The sequence below is a fragment of the Colossoma macropomum genome, unplaced genomic scaffold (assembly GCF_904425465.1).
Source record: "Colossoma macropomum unplaced genomic scaffold, Colossoma_macropomum, whole genome shotgun sequence".
NCBI classification, from domain to species: Eukaryota; Metazoa; Chordata; class Actinopteri; order Characiformes; family Serrasalmidae; genus Colossoma; species Colossoma macropomum.
In genome coordinates, this window is record NW_023495456.1 from 49,103 (window position 1) to 71,718 (window position 22,616).

Below are 22,616 nucleotides of genomic sequence, written 5' to 3' on the forward strand. Positions count from 1 at the left end.
TGTTTGTGTTCTGTTAAATGCTGTTGGTCTATATTGGTCTAATATAAATGTATTCAAGCAGGTTTAATGTGAACTCCAGCAGGTCCAGTAGACTTGTTCACACTTTGTGTTTGACTGTGTGAAGTGTTGGCCTTTAATATAAATAGTTTTATATACAGGAAATTTAAAACATCATCATGATTGAAATTGCCATATTTTTTCTAATATAAACACGAGTCATATTTAATCTTTTCCATCTTTAATGTGACTTTAATGCAGCCGACAAAATGTAAAAATATGTCTGCGTAAGAGGTAGTGAGACAAGATGAAGCCAAAAAATGTTTAAACATAAATTGTTTGTTTCTGATAAATATATGTGAATAGAAGCAAATACCAGCATCACTGACACTCATTGGCCTAAGTCACAGAGCTCAGACCCTGATTTATAAATAATTAACTTATTATACTTTATTTAAGTTATTATAACATGAAATCTTAAGAGGAAGGGTTTTGTTTTAGACTACTCTGTTGATCAAACCCTGATCTGGCCCATTTAACTAGTATAGATTTTAGATTATTTAAAAAAAATAATAAAATCATATGGACGTCACAATCTGTCCATGTATTTAAAACCATGTAGACTAGAATGACCTGAATAGTGTAATGGTTTTAATATCAGCTAATATGAAAGGTTTACGTTCTCTTTCCCAGATTAGTCTAGGCTTTGTTTCAGGAATGACAGCAGAGCTTCCATACACAGGGAAATATTTTGTGAGTGCATCACAATCTAAAACATAGAAGTTATGGTAGAAAAGTTGGAAATGAAATAAATTAATAAAAAATAAAATCATAAACTGTCTCCACCCTGATCTAAAAGTGAGCTCCCAAACAAAATCTAAACACAGATAATAAGTTTAATGTTATTTTCTAAATCAGGAATAAAATCCCCTTTAATTCTCACATTAACGCTGCATCAGATTTTCTCCCTTCAGGTTCACTATCAGTTATTATTATTTGTCCCTTTGAGCCACTTCAGTGAGTAAAATATGAAGAGGCACGAAGATTCACTGTAACATGACTGACACTAGATAGCAATAAAATAAATGGACTTCTGGAAAACTATAATTAAAATACATTATATGTATATAAAATTGTACTGTATATGATGAAAGGCTTGTTCGAGATGAACTGCGCCTTGCCTTGGTGGTCAGCAAGAGCAGCCGGTTGCAGTTGGTGGAGGAGGGTAGAAAAGAACCGTCAAGTCGGACAGTCGCCACATGAAACCCACGTGAGCTAGCGGATCTCGTGGCCTTTGCGTTCTTCGTAGCTGATGAAGTGGATGCAGCAGAAATCCCTCTGTTACATGCATGAAATCGAGTATGATGAACAACGAATGTGGAACAACGTTTATTTAATTGTCTGTAGGCTAAACAAAATATTCTTGATCATTGTTGCAGGTTAAGCCCCGCGTTTGTTGTGACTATAGGTGACCACAAAGCGTCAAACTAAGTTCCTTAACATCTGTAAACACAAGTGGTTTCATTCATCACTCATTTAACGTCTAGATTGGTGAAAAAAGTTTTAACAAACTGTTATCCTGTTACGGGATGGCGGAGAGGCGGACCCAAGTGCAGAAATGGAAACCAGAGAGAAAGAGTGATAAATGACTTTATTGGGGTACTGGACTGTGAGTTTGAAACGTTGGAGTTGAGGTAACCGAGAGCCAGGCTCAAACTGCTGAAGTACTGATCAGCGGGCCGTGGGTTTTCCGCTGTGCCGCTGGGGAGCACAGGCGACAACGGGCAGAACACCTCAAGGACGGGGAAAAGAAGATGGCAAAGATGGGAAAATGGCGAAACAGCAAACAAAAGAAAGCATGCTCAAACAAAGGCTGAACTAGAAAGGCGAAACGAAAGATAACGGAAAACAAAAAAAACACTTCCGCTCCAAGAACGAAGGGAAGGCAGACTTTGCTTGTTTGCTCTTGGAGAAGCAAACACCTCTTCTATTTGTTAGAGCTGTTTGTAGCTCAAGAACCATTTTTGGGGGGCAATTTCTTTTCTCAGACCTCTTCTTTTCTTTTTAGTTTTGGGGCAATTGCTTTTCTCAGCCTTCTTTTCTTTTCTTTTCTTTTACGACATTAAGTACCGTACCAGTCACCCCTCTACAAAGGTGTGGCAAACGCCACTGTTTGCCACGGCCTTAAGTAGAGGAGTCCGCAGGTATGTCAAGTTGGACCTAATCAGCCCGGGGGCTTCGTGGAAATTGGAGTTCCCTGAAGTTATGGCCCCGTGCCTCTGTTGCCCTCTGCTGGCAGCTGGCGGCGCAGGCTGGACACCCCATCACCGTCGCCCTCTGCTGGCAGCAGGTGGAGCTGGCTGAACCCTTACATATCCATGTTTATGAATAGCCTTAATATTTGTCAGCAAGAATTTAAATTAATAGACCTAAACTAAGTAGTCTGTTTTTAAGACTGTCTATTGAAGCATTTCACATAAAAATGTTTGAATAAATAATTCCAAATATATTCATTTTGTTCAAGGTAAAATGAGTGAATATTGATGAACAGTGGACATACAAAACTTTAGAAATAATTAAATGGAAATGATCATGTGCACTCAGTCAGATCTTGATCATTAAGGTTGCGTATGTGGTAAATAGACTCCAATTGTGTCAAAGTGGCTTTAAGTCCAAACTAAGCATTTTGTCTAGGTAAGGATTTAATCACATTTCCCCTTTTTAGGCTTGTATCCAAAAATACAACATTTAGAGGATGTCGTCCCTCTCTAATAGTCTCTCAGAATTTAGAGGTCATTTCAGACTATCCTAAGGACAAGTAGAGGTATGTAGAGTATGTGGAAGCCACATAACCATCCAAATGGTTTTAATGTTATTATGATAACCTTTTTTCCTCTTGCTTAGTATATAGGTTAAATAACTGATAAACACTCTTGGCCCTCTGTATATGAATCCACAGCAGAAAAAACTGCCACTGATGTAGAGTGTCTTAGGCTGTCTATGGACACTGTCGAAGCAGGAGTCATATAGGGGTATAGCGTGTACCTGCAGACCCAGAGCTTTTTGTATTCCTTGCAGTTCTAATTTGATTAATTTTGTCAACCAAATACTCTTTATCTGGAAAAGCACACTAAAGTGAATAAAGTATTCCCAAAACCATTGCAGTCTCATCATGCTTTTATTGTCGGTTCACCATTCTTCAGCCTTTCTGCAACAGTTTTTGGTACATATAAGGTGATATTTGCTTGGCTGTCCTTCAAAATGATAATGATGTTGTCCATGTTGTGATATTATGGCATGTATAACAAGAAACAATGGCCTTATATACCAAAAGGTCTAATGGAGAAATGGTGCACACCTGTTCCAAATGTGTAGATTGTTATTTTCTTAATTTGTTACAATGAGCCAAACTGCCACTCAAAACACATCTTTCCATTGAGCAGTGATTGGCTTTTAGATTTACTGAGTGGTCTTTAACCTACATGAATTGAACACATTTCAGTTAGCAGTGAATGCCATTGTGTGTGCCATTTAGGTGAATTAGCCTAATCCTAAATGGTGTGTATGAAACTGCAGTTTCTAAGTGCTTATATTCATATATTGACAACATCAGTGATGACATTAAATTGTTGGGAGATAAAACAAACCTACTATAACTAATCACATAACATGCAATGCTGGATGTTATTTTATGGATGTATTGTGTAGAAGTACTTCAGTAGGAACACCAGTGAAGGATGTGCCCAATATGAGTCACTAATGAATATTGGGGTTAATCTGTACATTGAGGATATGGTTTGGACAAAAAGTTGGGACAGGGGCCTGTTTACCACTGTGTTTCATCACCTCTTCTTTTAACAACATTCTGTAGGCATTTGGGAACTGAAGAGACACTACTTTAGTTTTGAAAGTGAAATGTTTTCTCAGTTTTTCTTGTGATGCAAATCTTTGATCTTGCCAGATTAGGTATCTTGCCAGAGAGTCAGCAGACCAGGTTTGCAGGAATGATGATTTTATTGAAAGAGCACGCATTTTGTCCATTTCTGTTAATCTTCACCCAGTCTGAACAGAAGTTCAGACACACAGCTCTTATACCTTGGCATCGACTCCCCCCAGGACCCTTGGTACCATCATAAAAGGCCAAAGTCAGTGTTCTTGTAGAACTGTACAACTCCTCCTCATCTTTACCTCTGAAGACTCAGCCTCTCTGAGATGCTCTTTGTATTCCCAGTCATGCCAGTAAGAGACCGTTGCAATAGTCCAGTCTGCATTAACTAGTTTTTCTAGGTCTTGCTTTTACATTAAAATTACAAACATGAATCAGTTGTAGTGCCAAGATTTCTGACTTCATCTTTAGCCTTTAGAACTATAAGCACTTACTACCAGATACAATTGCCTCTGTCTTTTCTATATTTAGTTGCAGAAAACATTCTTTCATCCAGTCATTTATTGACTCTAAACACTGACAAATTATCAATGGGACTGTAGTCATCAAACGAGAGCCAAGCAGATCTGGGTGTCGTCTGCGTAACTATGGTACGATTTTATTATATTTAAGGATTTGACCAATTGATAGCATAGAAAGAGGGAACAATAAGGACCCAAGAATGGATCCCTGTAAAATACACAGGTCAGCATTTTCCTTTTAGGTTCTTCAGGTTTTTTTTTTTTAGATAATGAACTAGCTTCTATCTTCCAAATATGATTGGAACCAGCTAAGAACCATTCTGGGAAGCCCTACCCAGTTTTTCAGTCTGTCTAAAAGAATGTTATGATTGACCATATCAAATGCAGCATTAAGGTCAGTCTCTGTGCTGTGATGTGAACGGAATCCAAACTGGACGTTGTCATAATGGTATTCATTTAAGAATTTGCTGAGCTGATTGAAGACAACTTTCTCAATGATTTTACCTATGAATGAAAAATTAGAAATAAATCTATAATTATTAAGGACAGAGACATCTAGATTGCTTTTTTAGGAGAGGCTTAATCACAGTAGTTTTCAGCAGCCCAGAGAAAATGTCTGAAAGGAGCAACCCATTCACTATTTGCAATAAATATGCTGCTTGGTAGCCAATGACGTCTTTTAGGAAGTGGGTAGAACATCAAGAACACATTGATTTTAGAAGCTGAACTGTTACTTTGGGAGTTTTGAATTAGGACATTTTATATATCTTGTTATTTTGAGGTAGTACTTGCTGAATAACTCTATTTATAGAAGAAGCAGTGGTGAGTGCTCAGCCCGTCTAGATTTTATTACTAAAGAAAGCTGCAAATTCATTACATTTCACCAAAGAAAGGAGTTCTGGATCTGCCTGTGCTTTTGGGTGTGTGAGCCTGTTTTTATTAATAATGTCAGATTGCCTGACTTTATTTACTTCCAAATTATAGTCATTTAGCCTCTTTTTATAAATGTCATAGTGAATTTGAAGTTTAATGCATCTCCATTTACTCACAGCTTTCCTGCATTCACTTTTCTGGGCTTTAACTATCAAGCTACATGGCCATGGTGCTTTCTGTCTACCAGGAATGTTTTGGTTTTCACAGGTGCCAAAGCATCAATAACATTTACAACTTTAGAATTAAGGTTGTTGAGAGCACTTCAGGACAGTCAGATATTATTCATGTTATTTAATCCATAGCCGTCATAAAAAGCTATTAAGCAAATCTAAATGAAGTATTTAGCTGTGTGTCCAATTCACATTGCCACCAATTCTGGAATATCAGTTCTTTTTCTTTTCAAATGAAACAGTTTTAGTACATTTAAAGCTTGACAGCACAAACAGCAGATCTGTTCATAGTGACAAATCACAAATACAAGTTTTTACTGCTGTTGGTTTCAGAGAAAAGTTTCCTCCTCCTCCTCCTCAGTACAGCATAGGAGATGTTCTACTGCTAGACATACAAGATCACCGTTTCTTAAATAATTTTTTAGAAATCTATAGATAGTGGGAGTGTGTGATCTGACTGCATCAGAGCGTCAAAGAGACAGAGCAAGAGTAAATGCTGGGTTAGCTTAGCCTAGCAATAGCTACACAAGCCTGTTTATTCTTGTTTGTTGTATTGGTGCCTGCTGCTGTGCCTCCACATACCTCCCCACCTGACTGCAACAGCTGTGCCTGACTAAGCCAGAAGACTGGAACTTGAGGGCAGAATTTTACTGCTCCACTAAATTAAGGAGGATGAGGACTTGCAAGTTTCCGTGCTAGCATCGGCTCATTGGTATCTTCTGTGACTGGTGTGAATGTGGCTCCATCACAACTGGAGGTCCATTGGACCCAATTGGGTGTGAGACCCAAGGGGGTGAGCTAATCCACTCTATGCCAGATAGAGCCTTTTAGTGTGGCCGGTGGGAATTTGAGAGGCGGAGGACACTCGGCATGCCATCTTCTGCCCTGAAATATTCCACTTAGCAACAGATTCTCCACCCTGGAAGAGCTAAAAGACATCTGGTTATATGGAACTTCTGCTCCCCCTCCATCTGTGCACTCAGCAGACCTACAGTTGCAATGCTTATTTCCACCCGCTGTGAGCTGAACTCCACCACAGGCCTCCTGGAAGCTGCAATCACACAGATCACAACCACTGGCCTCCCTAGAGCATCATTCACTCTGGTCCTGCTGCTGGACTCCAGTGCCTGGCACTCATGAGGTTCCCCACCACTAGACTCCAACGCACAGCACTCATGGCAGTGGACTCCACCAGGCCTCTCACTCACCAGTCTCCACTGTTTTCCTTGATGATAGTTTTCTAGCAATATTAAAAGAGACTTTGCAATTACTTGCTCCTTTTCTGTTGCCAAGGTCAGTGACATCATGCAGTAGCTTCCCTTACCCAAGCGTTCACAATGTTATCATTCATGTTCAATGTAATGTAACCCTTTCTTTCTCTCTACATGGCTCCCCAGCTGGGCTCTGCGTTGTGATTTGATGTTAATAAAAGGGACCAGAAAGCGCAGGAATGTGGTGCAATCAGCTGGTGGCACTGTTTTATTGTCAGACTCAGACAGCAGCTTGGCATATCTTCAAGGAAGCACACAATACTGTCAAATAAGCCCAGTTTTTCCCACTTCTAACTTACACTAAATGAAAGTCTCAGCTAACATTCACAGTTTCTTCAATTTAAAATGTACGTTGCACTCGGTGGCATTCACAGCGCTCTTTTAAATAAAAAAAATATATATATACTGCTTAAACAGTTTAAATTCCCAAGCCTACATGTAAAACAGGTGACATTAAAATAAAACTGATAAAACAAATGAGCTTAGCAACTAGTATACCAACACATTCTTTTAGCTTGCAATATTTAAACAAAACACAAAAATTGCACAAAAATATGTACTAATTTGGACAACTAACTGAACATAACATATTATCCAGGGGTAATCTGTCCAAAACACTGACAGATGTTAGATATTTTTAAATGTTAGCCCCCTGGTGACTAGAACTAGTAACAGCACCTTACAGTAACAGTATTAGGGATGAAAAATCTGAATCCTGAAACAGGACTTTATGTGACTCTTTTCATCCTTAAGAATTTGTGATAAAAAAAAAAAATCTGGTCCCATCCATATCACTGGGAAAAGGTTGGGGCATTTTAGCTACATTTTGAGTCTACACAGCTGGCTTCAGGAAGCTTGTCTAGTAAATAAAATTACTTTTATTGACAATTTTTATATTTTCTAGAACCGTCTCTATTTTTATAGGATCCATCCCCATTGGCTTAAAGATTTTATGTTACAATGTATTTTATTCTGTTCTTAACCTTAAATGACTCTGTCTCAGAAATGTTACTCAGCCATCCCTGCTGTTACTATTAATAATCTAGGATCAGCAACGCAGCCAAGAGTGCAGAGCACAAAGGGAATTTTAACTTTTTTTATAACTCAATAAATCTTATCTGCATCAACTCTTCTCTATCACCCCACTAGTCTCTCAGATCTCAAAAGCTATACCTAAAACTAACCTTTTAACAGATTCCACCAATTTTAAACAGAGGAAAGATCTAGATCTAATTTATTTAATCATTAGGATCTATTGCATTGTGTTAATTTCAATCACCTAAAAATACTGATCTCACAGTTTGACCCAGATGTTGTGGAAACCTGGCTCTGACAGTCTGTAAGTGATTCTGAAGTAGCCCTGTTTGATTAGAATCGTTATAGTTTTGTGGGGTGATCATGTAGCTATTTACATTAGAACTAATATCCAAGCCAAAACTCTTTAGTCTCTACAGAGATGCTTTGAATTTCTAGCCATGAAGGTGTGCTCAGGGCAGAATAACTCATTTCAGCAGGGATCTACAGGCCTCCTTTTATCCTCCTAAACAGTTTTATTCTTAGCTGGTTGTCTAATGAATCCAGTTATGTAAACGAAATATGAGATAATCTCTCCCTAACACAACTGATTACTGAACCAACTAGACCCAACATTACGGATCCTACTACGTCTACCTTGATTTAATTCTATCCAACAGAAACGACAAAGTTACTATATTCAACCTTGCTTTTAGTGAGCACTGCCGGAAAACGGCAGGCTCTCAGATGGTGGTTAGAAGGTTAGTGTTCGAGGTTAGTGTTATCCATTACACATCAGAAATACCAGCTCCCGACTTGGCACTATATAATTTTAGTAAAACATTTGTTGTCGGTGTTGAGAAGCATACCCATTTTAAAAATTTCAGAATTCAGGATAGATCTAGTCCCTGGTTCACATCCTCTTTGCTTAAAGTAAAAAATAAATGATGGGCCCTGGCCAGACGAACTGGGTACACAGAACACTGGCTTACATTTAGGCAGCTGAGGAATAAATGTACCTCCTCTGTCAGAAATGCTAAATCAGAATATTATCTTCACTTATTATCAGATATTTCCCTTAATTCCTTCAAGCTCTGGAAGGCGGTTATTTCATTCAGTGACAACTCTGTTACCCTTCCATTGCACATCTCACTTAAAGACCATCAAATCTCTGATCAAAAAGAGCTCTGCCAAGCCTTTATAATGTAATATAATACAATATAATATAATATTAAAACTATAGTTTTACATTACAACATATTAACATTCAATGTATAACACAAAATTGTAATATTATGATCATTATTATTATTAACAATGTAAATTATTGTGATAATTACAAGCTAATTGTATTATTATTCATAGTAGCATTACCGTTAATCAGTTTTATTCACTTTTTGTTTTTTTACTCAATTTTACTGCCTTTGGCTTTTTGCAAACCTGCAGGTGAAACACAAATAAAGTAGCACTTTGAGAGTAATGAATCTGTCTGTTAGTCACTAAATTATCAAAGAGTTTCGGGGGGCAAACTTTGCTTGACGTTCTTGAGAACATAAAAATTTAAGGAAGCAAACCCAGAATGATCAGCACAGTATAAACCCTCTGACCTGCTGCTCGATCATTCTGATTTCCACATAAACGTGAAATCGTGTTGATTCTGTTTGAGTATTAACCCTCTCCTGAAGCACATCAGCTCCTGACTGTTACAGTAGAGCTTCATCTTTCACTCTTTGTTACATTTATTCATTAATTTTCCTTCACCTCATGTTCATTATTCATTCATGAAGTAACACAACACACGTTCTGTTTTCAGTATTTAGTTTCTTAATGATATATTTAATGAGGGTTCATTATCTGTGCCTGGTTGCCACTATATTAGTTAATAATAGTGTTTATATCAGTTAATGTCAGTTAACCTTACCCTTAATCTTAGTTACTATATTACTTCATTTTAGTCACTATATTAGTTAAAATTTCTGATCTGTAAAAATATTTTCTGTTAGTTACTGCAGGAACAACCAATTCCTTTGCATGTTTGTTCATTATAATGAAGCATAATGCATTATTCATTACTGAGATTATACTGATACATTACTGATTATTCAGTTGTTAGCAGTTATTAGGTTACTAAGGAAACTTAATGTAAAGTGTCAGCACACTTTTTTGTATTTTCTTAGATACATTTTTTTGTATCTACTGTAAATTTCGTAATTTTTTACTAGTTTTTACATTTTGTTTTTTTACTTCTGTGATACACTCCTATGTTTTACCTCAATATTCATTCCTCTTTTAGTCTCTTGTTCTCTGTTCTAATGTTGGGCTACATTGTAAATGAGGCTGATAGATAGCATCTCTGTGGAGTTCACGCTTCACTCACATGTGCCATAGACTCAACTAGACTTGGGTGGTATTGTGGTATTTCTGTATAAAAGGTTATTTAGAAATCCCGAAAGTATGATTTTCAATACTGTAAAATGCTCTGCTTATGGAGATGGTGTGTTGAGGTGATAAAGTGCACAGCATGCATCACCAGAGGTCAGTCTACTGCTGAGAAAGATTGCGTGAGTGGTGAAGATAATGTTCCAGGAGTAGTAACATAGAAAATTGCCTCTGCTCCTGTTTGTGAGTCTTTTGGGTTTTGACCTGATGATAATGGTGAGCCAGCCATTCTGGACAAAGCTGTGTGCACTGTTTGCTTTAAGAAAGTTGTGAACAAACAGGGCATTATATCAAACCTCCTTTTACACCTCAAAGTGCATCACCTGTTAGCTAATGCAAAAATGAAGCCATTGTCAAAGAGCACCCCAACCACAGACTTTAAACCCACAATGAGCCTACATCAACCGACCATAGCAGGTGCTGCTGCTAAATCAACAGAGTACAAAAAAAGACAGCCAAAGATTAACGTGTGCATGGAGGCAGTAGCAAGATACACAGCAAATAATATGGTATCATTTCACACCACAGAGAAATAGGTTTTCCATGAGGTGGTCAAAACACTGAACCCTCAATATGAGTTGCTTCGCTTTCTCTCAAACAGCTATTAAGAAGTTAAAGCGTGTGTTTTGGAGGCAAGCAACTATGCTTTAACATCTGATATGTGGTTTATGGAGAACATGACACCCCCCCCCCCCACACACACACACTGTTAGTAGGTCGCCGGGCCAAGTCAGGCCCGTGGCACAATCTCATTCAGCTCACAAAATTATTTTAATTTTCTGTTAGTATTAGCCTGTTTCACCAAGAGCTGCACTACAGTTCCCAGCATGCACTGCAACATAATGTGTGCTCCCACACTCTGCCTAACAATGATCTATGGGACAGCACCACAGAAAAATTATGTCTAGTTCAAGTGAATGGGCAGTTTTCAAAAGAGTCTTCTGTACACTGGAGACATTTAAAGGGGTTTAACAGTTATCTGCAGCTAATGTAGTCTTAATGTTCTTTTATATAAAAATTATATTTTATTTAAAATTATATTTCAATCATTTATATTTGAAACATTTGGCATGTTTTGAATAAACAGTGGCCAGTTGGGGTCTTGGCAAAATGTTAAGTAAAACTAAAATAAAAACACTGCTGGCACTTTTAGTGGTTGAGTTTGACACCCCTGCCCTAGGGGGTAATCACATTTGTGCGTTCTGTGATGATGAGGAAGAGGTGTGTTGTTGAAATAAACAAGGGGTTGATCTTTATAACTCTTCAATAAGGAGTTGAGGTCTCTGCATTTTCCTTGCACTCAACTTCCACGGTGTGACCCCATTTTCTCTTGGATCATTCTGAAGTTTACAGTGCATGATGGCTAATGCAGTTTCACTCAAACTAGGTCATTTCTGCTCTGCATTTCTGTTCATAAACAATTTGAAGCTTATATTGAAATAAAAACTTATCAAATCAAAATAAGGTGCTGCCATTGGCACAGAGGAATTAAAGACTGTATATAAATCACTGGAGTAATTTCTATATTCTTTTCTAGTGAAGTCCTGGGAAAGAGATCAGACTCTCCAGAATCCAACTGTTCATTCTTGAAGAGTGACAGGTTTATGGAAACTCCACAGATGTTTAAAGATGAAGACCCGTCATCTGAATACAGGTAACAGCACCTCATAAATTACTGACTGAACACACCTGTGCTGTTTTGCAAAGTAACCAGACATTTCTAAACTGATACCATTTTTAAATATAGAAATTATACAGTTCCTCAAGATTAAAATACACCTGTACAAGTATTAGAGCTAAACTCAAAACACTGAGGGGAAAAAAATTGTTCATAAGAGGTGTTTTCTGATGTTAATATGCATCATATTAGGAACACTGATAAAATATCTAAAGCAGTGTACACATTATTGTGGATGACTTGAATGGAGTCGTTCTTTTCTCTTCTGTAAGAAAATTATTCAAACATTCTTCATGATGTCTTGTTTCTTACAGACCTGACTCTGAAAAGACTGGAACAAAACTTCAGGACTTCAAAATAAACCTGAAACAGAAGTTTCAGTGTTTGAATGAGGTGATAACAAACCAGGAAACCCCAACACTTCTCAGTGAGATCTACACAGAGCTCTACATCATAGAGGGAGACAGTGGGGAGGTCAATAATGAACACGAGGTCAGACAGATCGAGGCAGCATCCAGGAGAACAGCAACAGAGGACACACAAATCAAATGTAATGACATCTTTAAACCCTTATCTGAACAAGACAAACCCATCAGAACTGTGCTGACAAAGGGAGTCGCTGGCATTGGAAAAACAGTCTCTGTGCAGAAGTTCATTCTGGACTGGACTGAAGGGAAAGCAAATCAGGATGTCCACTTCATATTTCCACTTCCTTTCAGAGAACTGAATTTGATGAAGGACCAAAAACTCAGTTTGGTGGATCTTCTTCATACACGGTTTAAGGAGATTAAAGAAATGGAAATATCCAGATCTCACAAAGTTCTGTTCATATTTGATGGTTTGGATGAGTGTCGTTTAACTCTAGATTTTCAGAGCACTGTGAGATTGGATGATGTCACTCAGTCGTCCTCAGTGAAGGTGCTGCTAACAAATCTGATCAAGGGGAATCTGCTTCCCTCTGCTCTCATCTGGATCACCTCTCGACCTGCAGCAGCTGCTCAGATCCCCTCTGAGTGTGTGGATCGACTGACAGAAGTCCGAGGGTTCAGTGACCCACAGAAGGAGGAGTACTTCAGGAAGAGAATCAGTGATCAGAGCCTGACCAATAGAATCATCACACACCTGAAGACATCAAGAAGCCTCTATATCATGTGCCACATTCCTGTGTTCTGCTGGATTTCAGCCACTGTTCTAGAGAGAATGTTGGGTGAAGCAGAGAATGGAGAGACCCCCAAAACTCTGACTCAAATGTACACACACTTCCTTATCATTCAGACAAAAATCCTAAAAGAAAAGTACCCAAAGAAGCAGAAGACAGATGAGGAAATACTTCTCAAACTGGGACAACTGGCTTTTCAGCAGCTGATGAAAGGAAACCTGATCTTCTATGAGGAAGATCTGAGAGAGTGTGGCATCGATATTAAAGAAGCATCAGTGTACTCAGGTGTGTGTACACAGATCTTCAGAGAGGAATCTGGGCTGCACCAGAGTAAAGTGTACTGCTTTGTTCATCTGAGCATTCAGGAACATCTTGCAGCTCTATATGTGCACCTGACCTTCATAAACCAGAAGAGAAATGTGCTTAAACAGAGTCAGTCCTCTAAACTGAGGATCCTCAAGAGAAAAGAAATTACAATCTCAGATGTACACAAGAGTGTTGTGGATCAGGCCTTACAGATTAAGAATGCACATCTGGATCTTTTCCTTCGCTTTTTTCTGGGTCTCTCACTGGAGTCCAATCAGACTCTCATACAAGACTTAGTGACTCAGACTGGAAGTAGCTCTCACAGCAAAGAGGAAACAGTTCAGTACATAAAGAAGAAGATCAGAGAGAATCCCTCTGCAGAGAAATCCATCAATCTGTTCCACTGTCTAAATGAACTGGATGACCATTCTCTAGTTGAAGAAGTTCAGCAGTACCTGCAGTCTGACAGACTAAACCAAAGAAACCTCTCTTCTTCACAGTGGTCAGCTGTGGTCTTTGTACTGCTGACATCAGGAGATAATCTGGATAAATTTCTCTTACAGAAATATAACAGATCAGATGATGTTCTTCTGAAGCTGCTGCCTGTAGTTGCAGAATCTAAAACAGCTGAGTAAGTAATACTGAATAAAACTGACTCAGTAAAAGAACCATATTGATAATGTAAAACTGCTTCATTACTCAAACTTTTGTTCATTCAAATACAAATGTAAATACAAAACAATCCAACTGCCTTCATATATCTGAACATTTTATAGAATTTATAGATTTGTCTATGCCTGTATTTGATATGCTGCAGCAGTCATTTAATTTTTAGTAAATTAATTTTACTAATACCAGTCAAACTAAATTTGTTATTTTTTTCAGTCTTTCAAGTTGCAATCTGACAATGAAAAGCTGTGCAGCTCTGGCATCAGTGCTCAGCTCAGAATCCTCAGGTCTGAGAGATCTGGATCTGACTAATAATAATCTAGGAGATTCAGGAGTGAAGCTGCTCTCTGTTGGACTGGAGAATCCTCTCTGTAAACTGGAGACACTGAGGTAAGATCATCTTTCTTTTACACATCCTGGTCCTCAGTAAGATTTATTCTCTAGTATCATTTTCATGTCTGTTAAGAAACTATTTACTAACACATTACACAATTATTTAAATATTGGGGTCATCATGATCATTAAAAGTGTAAAATTAATCACAGCATTGGTTCGATTGGATGTTGCAGATGTTTATTTATTAGTTCATGTGCAGTGCAGGTTCTAATCTGGCACAGAGGAGCTCAACTGTAGTCATTATCAACATTATATTTATATATTTATATATATTTAAGTTCATGTTTACACTGTGGGGAATCCTCATTTTCAATAAGCAACAAATAGATAACAGATTGAGAAATAGTCTTGTCTAAAAGCAAAACCCAGTGATAAACAATAAAACAAGAAACAGTATACCACAAAACCAAAACAAAAAAAGATAAAATAGGCCTTGAAGTGAAGTAGAAGAAAATAAGAAACATAACAAAATATATAGTTCCTCCAGCGGGTCCTAGGATGACCCCGGGGTCTTGTCCCAGTAGGCCGTGCCTGGTACACCCCCACCGGGAGGCGTCCAGGGGGCATCCGGATCAGATGCCCGAACCACCTCAGCTGGCTCCTCTCAATGCGGGGGAGTAGCGGCTCTACTCCAAGCTCCTCCCGGATGACCGAGCTCCTCACCCTATCAAGAAGAGTGTAACCCGCCACCCTGCAAAGAAAGCTAATTTCCGCCGCTTGTATTCGCAATCTCATTCTTTTGGTCATTACCCACAACTCATGACCATAGGTCAGGGTCGGGATGTAGACCGATCGGTAAACAGAGAGCTTCGCCTTATGACTCAGCTCCCTTTTCACCACTACAGTCCAGTACAGTGAGAGCATTACTGCTGCCGCCTGTCCCAGCCTACGGCCAATCTCACGATCCCTGTTCCCATCACTTGTGAACAAGACCCCAAGATACTTAAACTCCTCCACCACCTTTCTCTTTATGTGGAGTGGGCATGCCATCATTTTCCGGGCTATATATGTATGTATGTATATATATATATATATATATATATATATATATATATATATATATATATATATATATATATATACATACATATATAAAATCAAGGAGTTAATAAAAAAATCATTGGTATGCTGTAGATTTCTGAATGCTACTGGTATTTAAGGGAGAGTGGGGTACAGTATGTCATTCTTTGGTATTATTCTATATATAATAACATAATAAATGTTAAACATTGGCCACTAACGGTTTTAGCTTAGATTTGCTGTCGTTTATAATGAGAGAAACATGTTAACATTTATAGTGTGTTCTGTTCTGGATGCAGCAGCCAAACTAGTCACTGCCTTCAAACACTCCTCTCTGTCTCTCTGGACAGCATTTTAGATGAAAAGGAGCATCACACTCAGGACCCTCTACAGAACCATCATACGCCATAAGTTTCACTGAGCTGTACATGTTTTATCTGTTTACTCTCAGTCACTTGTGATCTGACACACCTACAACATTTGTAATATATACGCTAGTCCTACCGCTATATACACTATTTTGCCAAAAGTATTTGCTCGTCTGCCTTCACATACATATGAACTTGAGTGACATCCCATTCTTAATGCATAGGGTTTAATATGATGTCGGCCCACCCTTTGCTGCTATAACAGCTTCAACTCTTCTGGGAAGGCTTTCCACAAGGTTTAGGAGTGTTTATGGAAATTTTTGACCATTCTTCCAGAAGCGCATTTGTGAGGTCAGACACTGATGTTGGACGAGAAGGCCCGGCTCGCAGTCTCCGCTCTAATTCATCCCAAAGGTGTTCTGTTGGGTTGAGGTCAGGACTCTGTGCAGGCCAGTCAAGTTCGTCCACACCAAACTTGCTCATCCATGTCTTTATGGACCTTGCTTTGTGCACTGGTGCACACTCATGTTGGAACAGGAAGAGGCCATCCCCAGACTGTTCCCCCAAAGTTGGGAGCATGAAATTGTCCAAAATCTCTAGGTCTGCTGAATCATTAAGAGTTTCTTTTGCTGGAACTAACGGGCCAAGCCCAACTCCTGAAAAACAACCCCACACCATAATCCCCCCTTCACCAAACTTTACACTTGCACAATGCAGTCAGGCAAGTACCGTTCTCCTGAAAACCGCCAAACCCAGACTCGTCCATCGGATTGCCAGGCAAAGAAGCATGATTTGTCACTCCAGAGAACACATCTCCACTGCTCTAGAGTCCAGTGGTGGCGCTTTACACCACTGCATTCAATGTTTTGCATTGCACTTGGTGATGTAATGCTTGGATGCAGCTGCTTGGCCATGGAAACCCATTCCATGAAGCTCTCTATGCTGTTCTTGAGCTAATCTGAAGGCCACATGAAGTTTGGAGGTCTGTAGCAATTGACTCTGCAGAAAGTTGGTGACCTCTGTGCACTATGTGCCTCAGCATCCGCTGACCCCACTCTGTCGTTTTATGTGGCCTACCACTTCGTGGCTGAGTTGCTGTTGTCCCCAATCACTTCCACTTTGTTATAATACCACTGACAGTTCACTATGGAATATTTAGTAGTGAGTAAATTCCACGACTGGACTTGTTTCACACGTGGCATCCTATCACGGTACCATGCTGGAATTCACTGAGCTCCTGTGAGTGACCCATTCTTTCACAAATGTTTGTAGAGGCAGTCTGCATGCCTAGGTGCTTGATTTTATACACCTGTGGCCATTTATGTGATTGGAACACCTGAATTCAATGATTTGGATGGGTGAGTGAATACTTTTGGCAATATAGTGTATATAAGCAATGGAACATGAGAGGGAGTGTGTTATCATGAAATAACATCACATGTAAATGTTCTGAGGATGCAGGGGGTTAATGCCAAATGCATGGGGTTCAAGCCAAATCGTCCAGTAAGTTACAGTAAGTACAGTATTTTTCATCTCTCAGGGATGCCAGTCCTCCTCCAGCTGTTCAGCACAGTTTTATTATGGGAATTTAAGTCGTACTGTTTTTTCTCAAGCCCATTTCACACCAGATGCAGTGATGAGCTGTGCCGCTCACAGTACACACCTATATTAATCAGTGTAGCCTTTCAGACTGACCATGCGTGTCATGCAACACCGCAGCAGCAAAGTGTGAATGAAACGCAAAAACATGCTTTGGGTATAATTTTAATGGTTTGTGCACATGACAGCGGTTTCTAGGCATAAACAGTAAAGAAATGCAGTGTTTGTTCTACGATATACAATCACAGCTAATAAATACATCAGTACATGTAGTTTAACTGTTTAACAAGGTGATATTAATCCCTTCAGTAGATTAATGTTTTGAACACACATGAATCTCCTCTATTCATATAGCTGTACATCACATGGTGATAAAGCTGGCAACAGACACGGCAGAAAGACAGGTTTTTATTGTTGATCATCTACATAAAGTTTATTTAAGCAGTGAACAGACAATACATATGTTTGTATTATGTAAAAGTGCAACATAAACAGAAACTGCTTTCCTCTCACAATGCGCTTGTGTCACATCCAGTATTAAATAACAAGTGTTGTGGAGAGATTCTGGTGTGAAATGGGCTTCAGGAGACATTACATCCAGCATCCAGTTTCCCACAATTGCACAGCACCTACTGACATCTGTACATGTAGTGGTCAAACTGACACAAGAAGGGAGCACTAACATCGTTGCATAGCAACCACACTGACAAGGCTGCCTGCAGATGTGTCTGCAGACATGTTTTGTTTATCAACCTTGTGAGTTCAGGCATTAGCCGATGTTGATTACCTCAAAATGGCCAATTAATTGGTCAACCACTAGTTTTATTATTAGATTTGATAAATAACTTTAAATGTTTTTATGCCACATGTTTATTAAGAAGTAGGATCATAATTACTTTAATTCATGATGACAAACATGGTAGTAAATGCTAAGTTCCACTTTTTTTTATTTTATTATGTTTGTATAACATATGAAAAAAGCCATTTTTTTTCTACAATCATTTGTACATTTTCAGTCATTAAAAAAACTCTTTTTTTATCCCTCACAATTTTTTCACCAACTACTATATGAGAAAAAGTATATATATTGGCTAACACTAAGCATGTTACACCAGCTCTGACCAGCTGCTTTGTCCCTTACCCTCATAAACTGGATAGAAAAATAAATTACTAACTAGCTAATGATTAGCATGCCATACCAATATGATTTATACCATTCCAAAACTGTACCTGAGAGGCCAACTCAATATTCAAGGTGTTGTATTAGAAACTTGTGATCAATGGTATCAAAAGCTGCACTAAGATCCAAAAAGACCAAAATAGACAGATGTTTTGCATCAGCACTGAGCCTGAGGTCATTCACAACATGAACCAATGCTGTCTGAGTACTATTGTTAGAACAAATCCTGACTGAAACTTTTTTGTCAAAAAAAAAAAAATCAATGAAGTGGAATCATTATGACAAATGAATTTTGGCTTATTTATATTGTATATAACTTAAAATAGTACAAATGGTATAAATATTCATTTAACATGTAAATTATATGTTCTGAAAAAGTTGTTGTCATGCTATTAAAACAGATTTAGGTTAATCGTACAGTAAATGGAAGATTTGGTAATGGAAATTGTTCTTAAGTGGATCTTCCTCCCTCATTTTCCTGATTCTGTTCAAAGTGTTTGTAGTCAGTGTTGCAGGTTCACAGTGATCTGATCAGTGAAATTGATGGTTCAGTTTTTGACTAAAGATGTTTTTCCTGTGCTGGTACAGAGGCAACAAAGATGCTCTATATACTCATTCTTTCAGTTTCACAGTATGAAGCCCTTCAGGAAACACTGCAGAACTGACTCCTTATTTTCTCTCATTCTTCATTAGTTTGTTCTTTATTCACTAAAATGGGTTGTTTTTAGGGAAACTCAGTCCAGGTGACAGAGAAGCCGACCTTTGAGTGACGGCTGTAAACATGAAGGAGAGACTAGCTTTTATTTGTTGTTTTTTTTTTCAAATATAAATGTGTTTTTTTCAAATATAAATATGTACAGAGAGAAGAATAGTCACATCACACAGTGAATGAAAAGATTACAGAGTAAAATATAATGTCTTTCTATGAGGAAAAAATGTAACAGTACATACATGCAAGTACATAAATTTTAAGTAGAGTTTACACTCAGACATTTCATTACTATGGTGAAGACAGCAGTATCTCTCTTTAGCTCTGGAAAAGGTTTGACATTCAGTTCAGCCAGTCATAGCAGACCTGATAAGTTAGACCTTTGATCTTAGTGAAAATCTGCGAAGTTCCTGCACTGTCAGCAAAAAATTAACAACAAGCTCATCTTGCAATTTAAGATTCATCTCTAATGCAGCGTTTTATCCTAATTTATTTCATTTATGTTAGCATTAGTTTAGCTGCTTCTCTGTATCTTATGCTACAGTGTGAAATGGGTGAAGTGAATCTATCTGATAATGTATTTATATCCACATATTTATCCTCATAACTGTACTGTAAAGTGTTTCCAGTATAAGTTCTGTGCATTTCTGCTTCACTCCAGTTCAAAGTTTCACACTCTGTCTAAAATCTATTTAATCTTACAAGATAATGAACAGCTTATTAATTTATTTTATTCCACACTACCCATGCCTTCTTCAGATACCCAAAGTAAGCTCACTAAGATGAGTTTGGACATTCATGTATTCAAAGAGCTTCATCCTTCCCTATGAAATAATGGACCAGAAAGCCTAGATTAGTTATATTAGTCATAAAATACAACATTTACACAAATTATTTACATTAAATGTACTGAAACAGCCCATAAATTGTGTGCTTCTCATGTTTGTTCATTAGTAAAGAAGAATAACACTTTATTCATTACAGATGATCAAATTATTATATTTGTTCATGATTTGTTCTTGTATAATTACAGGTTACTAGGCAACTGTGTTGTGTTACTGATTTTCAAGACAAACTTTTCAGTTAATGTTCTGTAAATTATTGTAAAAGTGGACAGTCTTTCTGTTATTTTGCTTCTAAAACTCATCTCTCATCACTTTTAACCTGGAAGCAGTTTCGTCTTTTGAATTTTTCCTGAATCTCAGCCTATTTATCTCTTCATTTTAACTTCGCTTTAATGCTTTTTTCCTAACTTTGTTTTAAAATATTTAATTGGTATTTTTATCTTGTTTTTTCTTTATTAAGTCCTATTTTATTGGAAAGCACTTTGTGGTGCTGCCTGTATGAAAGGTTCTCTTTAAATAAAGCAGTAGCAATAAATGGGTAATAATATGTTAATATTTTGGTAAGTTGTATTAACCTGGCAACTGTGTGTTATTTTTCTAGTTGTTATTAGAAAATAAGTTAGTAATTAAAGTGGTAAATAAAATGGAGTAAAATGGTAATAATAATTGGTAGTAAAATAAAAAAAATAAAATCCTGTTGATACAACTTAATGTACTAGAAATGTTTTTCAGCAAAGTGAGTAAAACAGACCAAATGTTACCTTTGTCTGATTTTTACATTTTGGTACATTATTATTTTATATATTCTTTACTCAAAATATGACCTTTTGTGACATTCTAAAATGATTTATAAAATTAGGATTATTACACCAAAAACAGTGAAGCACTTTTACTGAAGTGATGTGGTATTAGTGCTGTAAAATAATAATTCACTTGTTTCTACTGTATTTCTTATTTGTTATGTATTTAAATGATCAGGCGCAGTATGATATACAGACATTGTTTCACACTGTAATTACAGTGAAACTAGGTGGAGCTGTAATATCAGTTCTTCAAAATAATGTAAGTAATCACACTTGAATCAAGAATAAATCACTGCATTATAATCACTCATGGCTGTTGTATTCCTTTTGCCTGTAGCTCCACCTATAGATAAGATGAGGTAAAATAGATAAACTGAGATCACACAGAATCAGGGCTGATTACATGTTCCTTTTGTTTTTCCTGTCAGCAATTACTATTACTATATTATATAACATAGATCTGACAACATGCTCAGAAAGTAGCTCAAACCACACCAAATTTGTCTTTATTAAATATTTTTAACATTCTTTATGGTATTTATTAATAACTAGAAAATTCATATATAATTTTAGGTTTGTCCAACTTATTATCAGAACATTACTATTGTCACACATTTTATGACTGAAGTCACACCTTGTTGATGAAGTTCCTGCTGAACTGATCTGTGTGTTCTGAACTGAGAGAGTGAATATTGTGTCATTGTTCTCTCTGCAGGTTAAGGTATTGTTATATCACAGATGAAGGCTGTGCTGCTCTGACTTCAGCTCTGAAATCACACCCTTCAGCACTGAGAGAGCTGGATCTGTCTGGGAATAAATTCAGAGATTCAGGAGTGAAGCTGCTCTCTGCTGTACTGGAGAATCCTCTCTGTAAACTGGAGACACTGAGGTAAGATCATCTCTCTGAGAGTCACACATGATCTGGTCTTCAGTACGACATGTTCTCTGATCATGAATATTCTCTAAACTCTGTTAGAGTCTGTAAATTTGGAATCAAAATCCTTAGATTCTTTCTTTCGTCTTAGACGTTTCATTCTCTCATTATACAGTTTGTTGTGTTTGTTTTCTGTACTCTTATTTAAATTTTCTGAGTCTTTCTTTGTGAAATTGAAGCTGTAAGAGATAATTAAATTAATTATTTATTGTTGTTAGTTCAGTTTTGGGATGTGTTATTAGACAGTATCACTTAAAAGTTTGGGCTCATCTACTCATAGAAAGATTTTACTGTATTTTTACAGTTTGAGAATTTTTTAATGAGAATTTCCCCATTGAAGCATCTTGCTTTCAATTTTAATGTTAGGCTATTAAAAATTAATCTGTACTGCAAAGTGTTTCCAGTATAAGCTCTGTGCATTTCTGCTTCACTGCAGTTCAAAGTTTCACACTCTGTCCAAAACCTGTTTAATCTTACAAGATAATGAACAGCTTATTAATTTGTTTTATTCCACACTACACATGCCTTCTTCAGATACCCAAAGTAAGGTTACTAAGATGAGTTTGGATATTCATGTATTCAAATAGCTTCATCCATCCCTATGAAATAATGGATCAGAAAGCCTAGATTAGTTATTTTAGTCATTAAATAAAACGTTTACATACATACTTTACCTTAAATGTCCTGAAACAACCCATAAATTGTGTCCTTCCCATGTT

At 37.5% G+C, this 22,616-nt stretch overlaps 1 protein-coding gene across 1 annotated transcript in view; it reads left to right on the forward strand.

The window, feature by feature from the left end:
- LOC118802125 (NACHT, LRR and PYD domains-containing protein 3-like) overlaps positions 1-22,616 on the forward strand; it is a 29,405-nt gene that overhangs the window by 3,079 nt on the left and 3,710 nt on the right. Inside the window, exons 2-5 of the mRNA XM_036562602.1 lie at positions 11,769-11,885; positions 12,224-14,005; positions 14,260-14,433; positions 21,679-21,852. Of these exons, the coding sequence (XP_036418495.1) occupies positions 11,769-11,885; positions 12,224-14,005; positions 14,260-14,433; positions 21,679-21,852 (2,247 nt within the window). The remainder of the gene's footprint in view (positions 1-11,768; positions 11,886-12,223; positions 14,006-14,259; positions 14,434-21,678; positions 21,853-22,616) is intronic.